The 12,710-nt window shown below is 37.4% G+C and overlaps 1 protein-coding gene across 1 annotated transcript in view; it reads right to left on the reverse strand.

Moving 5' to 3' along the window:
* The window catches only part of SMARCAD1 (SWI/SNF-related, matrix-associated actin-dependent regulator of chromatin, subfamily a, containing DEAD/H box 1), a 65,873-nt gene that overhangs the window by 4,446 nt on the left and 48,717 nt on the right, over positions 1-12,710 (reverse strand). Inside the window, 9 exon segments of the mRNA XM_030565085.1 lie at positions 638-759; positions 953-1,070; positions 2,404-2,499; positions 2,853-2,990; positions 4,941-5,076; positions 7,693-7,768; positions 7,964-8,023; positions 10,191-10,290; positions 11,856-11,946. Of these exon segments, the coding sequence (XP_030420945.1) occupies positions 638-759; positions 953-1,070; positions 2,404-2,499; positions 2,853-2,990; positions 4,941-5,076; positions 7,693-7,768; positions 7,964-8,023; positions 10,191-10,290; positions 11,856-11,946 (937 nt within the window).

Raw genomic sequence — 12,710 nt, forward strand, 5'->3', positions numbered from 1 at the left:
GGGAAGAACTGCTTCATCTTCCCCCTGGAATCGTACACACACACACACACCCACCTACCCCATTAGGCTCCAGATGCAGCTGACATGTGCACATTCAAATCTGATTACATTTATAGTTTTATTAAGGTGCCTATTATATTTTCAGATTGGCTCTTAACTTTCTTGTTTTAGAAAGAGACCTAATCCAAAACACAGTGCGAATTAATCAAAGCCAAATTAGGAAAAGGATAGTTCACGTATATATGCTCTCCCCACTTTGGTTCTCTACAGCCCACATTTGGTGAACTTCAGGATATGCTGGCAGACCCAACTGTTCTTCCAAGCTTTTTATGTAATAAGGAGAAGAGTCAATTGAGAAAATTAGGGGGCTGATGAAAAGTGGTCTAATGTGGGACCAGAAATGTCTTCTCCTAAGCAAGTCTTCTTACAGCTGATCTGGAAGTTTATTTTCAAATTTTAAAATGTCTGCAGTGCAATCTGGGCATTGGATAAATGCAACTGGAAAAATCTAAAGAAAAAAAGTTTTACAAATAAGTACTTCTGATCAAGTGATTGGCACCCAAACATTTTTATTCAAGATCCTGAAAAGAAGAATTCAGAGAAGTTACAGTATATTTGTGAATCCTATGGAGATTACCTTGAGCATAAGCATTGACATCATCTTCAGTTTGTCAGCTGTGTAATACTGGCGGTGTAAGAGAGGATGATTTGCCATTTTTCTCAGCTGCATCATGACATTACCCATTTCTGAGTTTTTTTCTATGGCCAAAAAAAATATTGCCATCATTTCCACATATTTGATTTAATGAAACAAATAAAAAAAACAAACATTTAATCTATGCAACTATGACCTGAATTTTCTAAAACTATTAAGTATTTGATGTTCCCACAAATCAAAAGCTTTGTACAATTTAAGAGACAGTTTGGGAAAAACAACCAGACCCTCACATACCCTGGCTGTCAATAGATTTCTTTAGTTTGTTGAAGAGGTCATAGTACAGCTGTTCCTGTTTCTCTGACATATCACACAACTCAATAAGATCTTTTTTGGGGGGTAGTTGTTTAAGGACCTGATGAGACAAGATAAAAATTTCAAGTGAATAACGATTACTCTGAATGGTTTGAAATTGTGTATTGCCCACAAGGTGAACTGCAACAATGTGTATTTAAGAGCAACTCTTTAGGGGCCTGATCCACAGACCATTAAGTGTTTTCACTGACCATAATGGACTTCGAATCACATCCTAAGAAGTGAAGTCAATAGACTTCAAAGTTGAAGAAATATTTTGAAAAATATTTGAAAAGTATTTTCCTACTTATCAGACAAATCTCTGCTTAGGGTTCATTGATTAACTAGTAACAGATGACACTAAGCAGTGAAGGGGACACATTAACAAACAGGGAAAGAAGAAATGTCAGCAAGATTAAGATCAAATTTCTCCACATTAGAATGCTAATGCTGTTAAAATTTGTTCAATTCTTACATGCAGGCAATCCTAGATAGAAGGGGCCAGTGACAAGCTACTTCTACCAGGGACAGAATCAAGCACTCTAATGATCTTTGGGTTCTAAAACAGAACAAAAAAGGCTTTGAGGACCCCAAGATACTTCAAACCCACAGTTGCAGCTATATCATATATATGCAGTAAATCATTTAAATAAAATGATGTTACTGTAAAGCAGAATAGCACTTTGTGATAAGTGAGGCCACTCATTTGTTGGCTACAGCTTAACAGTACAGCAAATCTCAGAGATGCCATCGGGACAATCACTTACAATGCTGTAAACAGAAAGAGGCAAGAAACAAATAAGCACCAAAAACAGTATTGGGAAAAAGTAAAGTTCTATGAGAAATAGAAGAGTGACTCATGGAAGAAGAGAAGTAGCTGAAGCCTCATTTTTTGGGGTGGGATGGTTGGGAAAGAGTTGTAGACTTCTGGTGATAAAGAGAAGTGGACCGATTGGGTCTAAGGTAGAGGACAGAGGTTCAAGAAAATGGCACCCAAACGTTAGAGAAGGTTCGTGCATATACTATAAGAATTTTCAATATCTTCACTGCTATTAAGTTTCCTAAAATTAAGTTATTGTGTTACCTTTTAAAAGAGTTCTCAATGTTTTACACTACAAAAATAAAATTATTTCATATTCATTGAGGGAGACTAGTCGGGTGAGGTAATATTTTTTATTGGAACATCTTCTGTTCATGGAGGGGATAAGCTTTCAAGCTTCACAGAGGAACCTGACGAAAAGCCCTGTGAAGCTTGAAAGTTTGTCCTCTTCATTAACAAAAGCTGGTCCAATAAAAGATATCACCTCACCCACCTTGTCTTCCATAGCCTGGGACCAACACGGCTCCACCACCACTTGATATTCATTAGCATAGCTGTAAGTTAACAGATTTACCTCATCCTTTACTCTTCTCAAGATAAATGGCTTTATAATCTGCTTCGCATGAGCGATCCTCTCCTTTTCATATATACTGTGTTCTTCAGCAGCTTTCTAAGAAAAATATTAGAAAAAATTCAAAGTTTTGTAATGTGAAAATTCTCAACTCTGTTAATGCCATTATCATTACTTAGTTTGCATGCCCTAACCTGAGACACAATCGCCCAGGAGCCAGAGAAGGGAAAAAAGTGCCCTCCTTTGGTCTCATGTAACCAAAAATTACAAGAGTTTTGGGACACCGAGCTACAATACAATTTCACCCATTTGGTTTAGTTTGTACAGATGTGATGTTATCAAGGGTGTAACAAGTTCCCAAAACAGGTTCATAACGAAACCAAACCGTGTAAAAGAAGAGTATTACAGCAATGAAAGTATGATTTTGAAATAAAAGTATTTTTACTGCTTACTGTTTTTGAAGAGAACATCCTCCGGATTTCACTGGTGCTACCACTGAACATATGTGGCATGACAAAATTCAATAGAGACATTAACTCCAACAGGTTATTTTGAACTGGAGTGCCTGTTAGCAGCAGACGATTCTTTGCCTATTCGGTCAATATGAAAGAAGTCACAAAAATAACATGAAATGAATACCAGGGTATCATAACTTTCCTACTCAGATCTGAACCTTAGAGTTCAGAACATGAGAAGCTAGCATGAAACCTCCAAACTTAATTACCAGCTTGGATCTGATATCGCTGCCACCAGCCAGAAAAATTCCAGTGTCTGGCTCACTCTGGTCTCCCCAAAACCTTCCCTGGAACCCCCAAGACTCAGATGCCCTGAGTCTCACCACAAAGGGAAATAACCCACTTCCCTTCTCCCTCTTCCCCTCCCTGGGTTCCTGGAGAGATATACAGATTCAAGCTTCGTGAATCTAAACAAAGGGATTCCACTCTCTTTACCTCCTCCCAGATTTCCCCACCCTGGGTAGTCTGGGAGATTCCCTGCTTCAAGTCCTTGAAACACAAGTACCGAGAGATCTAATCTCTCTCCCCCCTCACCCAGAGGGTATGCAAAGTCAGGCTTAGTAAATCTAACACAAAGCGATGTTCCCCCTCCCTTCATTTCTTAGCCTTAATCAGTGAAAAACACTCAAACAGGTCTTAAAAAGAAAGCTTTCTATAAAAAGAAAGAAAAAGGACATAAAATGGTCCCTGTATCAAGGTAACAATATACAGGGTCAACTGCTTAACAGAAAAAATGAACAAACAGCCTTATCCAAAAAGAATACAATTTAACACATTCCAGCAACTACACACATGTAAATACATAAAAAACAATATAAACCTATTGTCTTACTATCCTTGTACTTACAACTTGGAAACAGAAGATTAGAAAGCCTGGAGATAGAAAGATCACTCTCAGAGCCGAGAGATTCACCGAACCAAGACAAAGAACAAAGAACTCACACCCAAAACTTCCCTCCCCCCAGATTTGAAAAAGTCTTGTTTCCTGATTGGTCCTCTGGTTAGGAGTTTGGTTCCCTTTGTTAACCCTTTACAGGTAAAATAACATTAACCCTTAGCTATCTGTTTATGACACAGAGGAATGAACATTTTCCTTCTAAAGAATAGCTTAGGCAAATTTTGTGCTGAAAAAGTCACAGAAAACAGGAATTTAGCATTCAGTTCCATTCCTTTTTCCAACCATATATTTCATCCCACAGTATGCATCAAATGGACTAGTTTCCAGTGATGTTCGTTTAGTAACAAAATAAGCAGAGCATGCCATGTGGAAATTTTCACCATGGCCCAACCTAATAAAATGCCTCAAGTTTTCTGAATCTTTCTTACAGCCACATTTTGCTTCTTCTGCAAGAAATGCTGGGTTGACTGGAACTTTTTGAAAGAGTTAAGTTGGAAATTTACCTCATGAGATTTGCTGTATACCTTACTTCTTCTCAAGTCAAGTTGAAAAGTGATTCCTGAAATCCTCATGTTTGTTCCTCCCCCAACTTTAGACCATGGTATGTTTTCAAATAGGTTAACAAACAGCTCATCAGCATAATTATTGTCTCTCTTTAGAGCTGCACACACATACCTCTTACAACTCTTAATTTGTATGATTTATATTAACCAGAGTAGTAAACCCTTCATATACACCCAAGTACCCTATCATTTTGGTACCATCTCTTTTCTATAGTTTGAAAACTACTTACAGGTGGTTACTGCATCTTAAGACAATTTATATTTCAGTGTAATACTTTGAGATCAAGCAAAATTCTAAAATTTGACTACTACCTTAGAGAGACCTTGTAAGAATAAGATGCTTTATATTTAGTTGGGAAATAAATCTCCATTTACAGTTACCAAAGTACAAACCTGTTCTGTATCCAGACTGGCATTCAGTTGCATGCAATCGTGTTCCTAAATTTGTAACATACAGTGCCTTATATACTAAGAATTCTATTCCTTGTTTCAGCCCAAAATTTCATCATGCTCCCACAAATAAATGGAGGGTAGGACTACTCAAAAAACCCCAAACTCTCTTACGTTAATTGTCATTAGGTGCTGGTAGCGTACAGAACCCATGTTCTTCAACATGTGACCTTCGTCAAAGATTGCATAGTTAAGCTTGAGCCGGCGAAACAGGCTACGGTCATCTGCACTGCTAATTGCAGAATTATATCTGTCAGAGGAATACATAATAAGTGAATGTTTAATACTTCTATTAACACAGGGTATATTGCAATCTAAAGGTAGTTAAATTATAAGCCCTAAAAATATGACATAACAGACATTTAAACAAAATGATCATGTCCCAATAAGCAGTGTCTTTGAAAGAAACCAACCACAACAGTTTGGAGCTGACAATTACCGAATACCAAAAAAGAAGCTGATATTCTCCATAATCAAATTTTCAATATAGAACTTCTATTTCTACCACAGTGGTGGGCAAACTACCACCCGCTAGCTACGTCCGGCCTGTCAGACCTTTTAATCCAGTCCCCGAGCTCCTGCCAGGGAGCAGAGTGAGGGGCTTGCCTCGCTCCGTGCTCCAGCCAGCGAGCAGGGTTGGGGGCTTTCCTTGCGGCTCCTGGAAGTAGTGGCATGTCTCCCCTCCGGCTCCTATGTGTAGGGGCAGCCAGGGCCACAGGGCTCTGCAAGCAGCCCTGATCCCAATTGCTACCCCCTTCAGCTCCCATTGGCCAGGAACCAATAGGAGCGGTGGCTGTGGATAGGGCGGAATGCAGCGCCATCTGGTGCTGCGCCTCTGCATAGGAGCCAAAAGGGTGGCATGACACTGCTTCCAGGAGCTGCACAAGGTAAGCACAGCCTGGAACCTGCACCCCTGAGCCCCCGTCCCCATGTCCCAAACCCTTGCCCCAGCCCTGATCCCCATTCCACCCTCTGAACCCCTTGGTCCCAACCCCCAATTTGTGAGCATTCATGGCCAGCCATACAATTTCTATATCCAGATGTGGTCCTCAGGTCAAAAAGTTTGCCCACCCCAGTCTACTACACTCTGAGCAAAATCCTCATGGCCATCAGAATTCTGTGAAGGTGAAATTCACACATTTCTTGACTCAAAAAATTAACATTACTTGGTTAATTTTTTTCTCTCTTTTTCAAAAAGAGGGCTATTACATTTCTGAGGTTTTAAACTCAGTAGTCTTAACTGAGAATGTTTCAAGGCCCAAAAAAGTTGTTTGCAAGAACAAAGTTATGCATGTTTACAAATTATTGAGTATGTGTAGAGGTTTGTTCAGTTTTAAACATGCACTTAAAGAGGTGCAATGTGCCTAAGAACTCAGACACAGATTCTAGTAGTTAAACTAATTCCAAACAGGTTTAATGACTGCTTCCCAACTCCAACAGAACCAGGGATAACTGGTCTTGCATTTGCACATTCTGCCATCTAATTAGGGGATGGTCCCAGAATCTCTGCCCTGCATCAATCAATCAGTTCCAATTTATGTCTGGTGAGCAGGCCTCACCTTTAACTCTTCATTCCTAAGGTGAGTGACTGACAGGTGTCTTTCTGAGGAAGAGGAAGTGGGAGCAGGAAGAAGTAATCAGGAAAGCAGTCACATAGGAAGAAGGGAGAATGAAGGAGAATGGGAGTGAAAGGAGCTTTAGATTAAGAAAAGGAAAACTTAACCAGCTGAAAATCTGAAAGTATAAAGCCAAGTCAATGGCAAAAATCAAACAAAAAATAGAAGAAGAAAAAAGAGAAAAGTAGAAAACCTATGAGATCAAAAAATATTTAATGGAAAGTTTAGTACAAAAATATTGAAGACAAGGCACATTCTTGTTTGATTTTAACAATCTGGGAGCACATTTCTGCAGAATGAAGGGGCTTGAGAGCCACAGATGAGGACAGACACATAAGCCCCAATATTTTTTATACAGATGGGATAAATGATGTAAAAAGCCCAAAGCAGGTTATGTTTGCATTTTGCAAATTTGAGTATTTGAGTATTTGTACTCAAGGGGTACATGAACGACTTTGGAACACAATGGAACTGGTGACTATAGAGAACACTTGCCTTATTTTTTGGTTACAGAACACAGTTTGGCACTGGCAAATTACAGATGAATGTGAGCGTACCCTTTTTAACTAAAATCTTCATCTTGAAACGTCTAACTTCCAGAAAGGAAGGAAATTGCACAAGATATTTCAAAACTTTCCAAAGGAAGATAATTCCTCGGCCTTTTACTTTAATTTGCATTTTCAATCAATTAAAATTCTCTATAATGGTCAAATCTAGATGGTGGTACGTACAGAAATGTACCCATACACAAGTTTCCTCACCCAACTCCCCTTTAGCTGTCTTCCATTTAAGGAGAACTCTCTGATATATTTTTCCAGTACCTTTATCTTCCCCATGCTGTTAGTCACCATAAGACAACATCTTATAATACTCTATATGATGTTGATATCCAACATCACAATAGTCAAAGTTTGTGAGCTTCTTCTACCTATCTTGCGTTACCAGTGATGGTGGCATTCCTTGTGTAGCTCCCATAGCTCTTGGTTGTATTCTAACCTCTTCCTTCTGTATTTACTAAAGGCAGAGAAAGCAGTACCGTGCTGTGGGTCAGAGCAGTTTTACATATCTACCACAAAAAAAGATGCTAAGCTTTTCACTGGCCATGTGAACAGTAAGACTGAAAAAAATCAACTGACAGTACTCTCTGTTGACCCAATTCAACATCTGAATGATGCTCTGTAATACCACTAGAGGTCAGCAGAGCAACATTTTGATTTAATTTACTGGGGTCTTTTAATTACAGTACTTACGTGGTCACAATCACATTGAAATTTACAACTTTATTATTAACGTCAATTCTGAGTTGCTTACGATCCTCTTGGGATCCTACAGGAAGAAAAAATAGACACATTAGTACAATATTTTTTGTGCATTCACTATCTGTATTTAAACTATTATCTTGAAAACGCTGTCCAATGTCTATTTCATGTTCTATTATGTTGCACATGCAGCCACATCATCAGATTAGTCTTAAAACTTATGTATTTACTTCTGTATTTTGAAGACTAATAGATTTCTTACCATAATAAAAAAGGACATCAAGAGCAGGACACCACAGATTAACCTCTCTTATCCAGTTATCTGTAAAAAATTATGAGAAAGCAATATATGAATCTTATATAAACTAATACACTTCACAACACATTTTAGGTTTCTTCAGCACTAGACTAAACATCAGCTAAAAAATCAAATAAAATTATACTGAAGCAAAAATGTGATACTGTTTTATAAATTTCTCCATTATAAAATCTTGCAAGGCTAAAAATGGCTGACAAAGATGCTATATATTTCTCACGTTGACTGGAAGCTAATATACAAGGGCTTGGGGATAAAGAAAAGGACAGGTTTTTACATAATTCAAGGAAACATTTTTAAAGGAGGATTTTCATTACTCCTGTACAGCTCACATTTTAGACATACATTAACCAGGACTCAATTTTTTTCTGCTCATTATCATGATGATGTTTGATATAAAACAGTATTAGTTAAAGCTCAACTTCCCAGTGCAGAATACTCAGACTCTGGGCTGAATGGACATTTATTTCTCTAAAAAAATTATTTCTAGAGACCTTTATTTACAAGTGTCTCATCACAAAACTTGATGCGGGAATTGGAAAAGGGATAGAAATCCTTTCACATCTATGTTGAAGACCAGGCAGATAATGATTAAAAGTTGTTCCTGACAATCTTACTGAGTCAAACTGACAGCTGCGGTTGTATGAGACACGTGGGTTGGTTTCTATAGACAGATGCACAAATCATCACAACTGGCATTTCTGCAGACAGGTCTAAGGATCGAATGGGGATGGAGACTGAACTATCCTATAGCCTCCTAGAAGGGACCTTTAAGGCAGGATTGAGGTATCTTGACAACACAGCTATAGATACCTTGCTCCTGCACTCCCCACACTGTACCTGTTTTTTGCCCAAGAGCTACCATCTCTAGAGCTCTCAATTTGGCATCTTTCACAAGACTTTAAAAATCACTTAAAAAATCCAAGAAAGAAGATCTTTCACTATACATCTTCCCGGTGTAAAGAAAAGATATCCTTTTAATTATTGGAATAGACTAGCTCAGTAGTAAAAACACACACTTAAATGAAGTTATTTTAGACAAGCAAAAAGGTCTAAATTAGAATAGAGACAAGCTGGGTGAGGTAATATCTTTTACTGGCCAATTTCTGTTGGTGAAAGAGATAAGCTATTTAGCTCCACAATACCATAAATTAAAATAGGCATTTTAAAATCTGGAAGTTATAAATGATTCTATTTAAACATCAGCTAGGAAGTTACCCAACTATAAATCCTGCCTACGGGTCATCAAAGCAAACAAGTTGTTAAAAAATTCTACAAAATTGTTTTACAGTACGGGAATTTTTGTTCTTTAAAAAAAAAAGGAGGAAAATTGTGCGCGAGTTTAATAATCATGAAAAAGCAAGAAACTGATAGCTCTCCACAGAGCCAGTCATTTTTAGAGATCTGGCATACCTTTGCGAGGGATTCTGCAGTGCAAAAGGAGTCTGGTAATATTTTAAAAAAATGAAACCTACCCTTAAGTGACTGTGGTAGAGAAATAAAACTCCAACACAGAGTAAGACTGATGTAATTAAGTGACCAGAATGTACCACAGTTAGAGTAAAACTAACATACTAGCACTGCATTAAAATTGTAGCTCAATTTTGTACAACATACATAATTTTTTTTTTAATAATCACTTTTTTACTTACTTACAACCTATAATTTCAATGCAAGCGTCTTAAAAAAAATTCAATATATTAATATAAGCTATGGCTTCAACTCAGTTTAACAGCTTTAGTTTCAACCACTGAGGGTATATCTATTCTGCAATTAGACACTGAGGGCAGGCCCATGCCAGCTGACTTGGGCTCAGGCTGCGGGGCTGTTTTGCAGTGTAGGCATTCAGGCTTGGTCTGGAACCTGGCCTCTAGGAGCCTGCGAGGTGGGAGGGGAGAAGAAGTCTACACCACAATTAAACATCCCTGCAGCTCAAGCCCTGCTAGCCTGACTCAATTAGCACGAGCCAGCCATGAGTGGCTAACTGCAGTGCAGACATACCCTTAGAAAACTCAACATTTTCATGAAGAAATTACATCACCAACTTTCCTCTGAAGTAAAAATTATTTATATATAAAGGTGTGATCGTAAAACTTCAATCTGCATAATCTTTTTATTAATGAATCAGGATTGTTTTATTTCATTACAAATACTTGTGAAATCCTTAACTTACCTAAAGTTGAAGCTGGCACAACAATCAAATGAGGACCTTTATCACCCTCTTGATAGAGATATGCTAGGAATGCAATAGCTTGTATTGTTTTTCCTAAACCCTAGGAAGAAACATTAACCGTTTAAACTAAAATTAATATAGTCACTGTAAAAAGAAAGAACAGTTGGGACTAATAAGTGGATAACAATATTTTTCAAGTGTTTACACATCGTCAGAGGAAAGGTGTAACAAAAATAAAAAATATTAGTGTTTATCAGCTATATTTTAGACCATATACTTCCTGGGACTCACTTGAATATAAGAGTAATCATCCTCAAATCATTTAAATGACTCTCTTCCTCTGAACCTTACCTCATTACAAATTAATCGGTCCTTTCATTTATTCTTATCATCCATTTATAATGTTCTCATTTTAGTTTAAATTTTAATCTTTCCTTCCCCCGCCCCCCTGCACCCCCTTTTACTTGTCTTCCCACAGCCTGTGGTACTGATGTGCAGACCATTATTTGGAATCCAGAGCACTCCTGTGAGTGCCCTATATAAAAAGGACCATCTCTGTAAAGTGTATTCCAGGTATTTACAGCAAGACTGATAGAGACTAGGATTCTGAAGAGAAATTTAGTAAAAATCTCTTTGCAATAGGAGTAGACTTCTAGCAACTTTTACTGTACTGTCTGTGTTTTCTATTTAAAATACTTATCTACCCCACACACAGAGGTCTTAGTAGGATTAACGTGAAGTGTAGAGCAAAGAACTTGGAAATCAAGGAACATTATTTGAGTCCCAAAGAAATATCTACAGCAACAGCACCAAGCATATCACTTCTTGTAAATTTAACCGAGAGTGTCAGAATTACAGGTGACAGCCATTTAAGAACCCAGAAATCCATAACCTTCTCTCTCAAACCATTTCAAACCCAGAGACACAGGAAGAAGGGAGTTCACAGCTTACAGCCAACTGTTGGGGGGAAGGAAGGGAGAAGTTAGGGGGAGGACAGGGTCTCTGCTATTCTACCCTTCTCACAATCTTCTCGCTGTTTTAGAAGTGGTGAAGAGAATTTGAAAAATGTATTACGGGTTAAATTACAATCTGGTACTAGACACCTGAAATGTATGATGTTATCACAGGGAGAAATATCTACTTGTTCAAGAAATCTTTTTGCTATGTGAGTGGCTTCCACTACCCAAAACCATCATCTGATCCCAATTATCCAATGCTATGAAATTCAAGCCTCTCTCTCGTAAAGAGATACTGCAATTTGAGTAACTGCGCAAAATAAAGGAACCTGTGATTTCCAAATTTAAATTAATTTTACAATACAGTATGAATGAAATTGTCTCACAATCTCATTTCTACCTCTGACTTACAATAGATATTAACGGTATAGCCCTCAGAATATTTAAAGATACTTCTTACTGTGAGATTGTGAGTAATAGTTCACTAGTTACGGCTACAGTAACTCAATTAATTGAAGAAAAGGAAGAAAATTCAAAGCAACAGTTTTAAAGTGATTTTCCACTGGTGAGGTTTTTCAACTAAATCAATGTCAAGTTACTAATCTGTGGTTATGGAACACATCATGTAAGTGCAATATATGAACTATTTAGATAAAAGTAGGTCAGACGAGCAGTATAAAATTTCTTAAATATTCAGTTTTCTACTTACCATTTCATCAGCTAAAATACCATTTAACCCATGTTTATGTAGTAGCGCTAGCCAGTTCAGACCTATCTTCTGATAGGGCTTGAGCTCCATACTGAAAACACAGAATCATTCACAATTTTAGCCCCTTTCTGATTGTTTCTATACGAAAGATTATCACAAAAATAATAAAATTTCTACAATTATCATCCTAACAGTTTATTGTAGTGTTTCCTACCATTTATTCCACCTGAGGTCCACTTGGGAGCCAAGAAATCACTTTCAAGAGTCCTGAAAGTCTCTCCCAGCCCATGATTACGAACAAAACGAATGTCACTTAAGTTTAAAAATTGTTTTTAGTTGTTTGAATCCATTACACATTATTAATAATTATTTTAAAACAATAATGTTTTCCTTTAGCCCATTTATATTGTGTCTGTTTTTTAATCATTAACTGGCATACAATAGTTATTTAAAAATATAGAAAAACATTTTAGTTCTATTATAGAATCTGTGATGCAGCTGCACCTATTTGTAAAGCAGAACAACTTATTAGAAATCTCTCATACAGTGACCCTCTTTAGAAAGTTTATTTTCAGAAGTAAAAACTGAACAGGAGAATATAGAAGAAAAGTAGGGTATGCAGTCAAGAATGATAATCCATTTTTCAGCTCTGAACACCCTGTGAAAGTGTTGGCTCTTGACTATTTTTATTTTACACCAAAAACAAAACAATTCAACAAAATATTTGTTTTTAATCAGAGGTGTAAACAGTCCATCCAAAGTTACTACTATACACTACACAGGGAATTTTTGGTGACGATATAGCGCGCACAAGACCTTACGCCCGATTCCTGAAAATTGCTCGCTATGGATGGG

Source organism: Gopherus evgoodei, chromosome 5, assembly GCF_007399415.2.
Source record: "Gopherus evgoodei ecotype Sinaloan lineage chromosome 5, rGopEvg1_v1.p, whole genome shotgun sequence".
NCBI lineage: Eukaryota > Metazoa > Chordata > Testudines > Testudinidae > Gopherus > Gopherus evgoodei.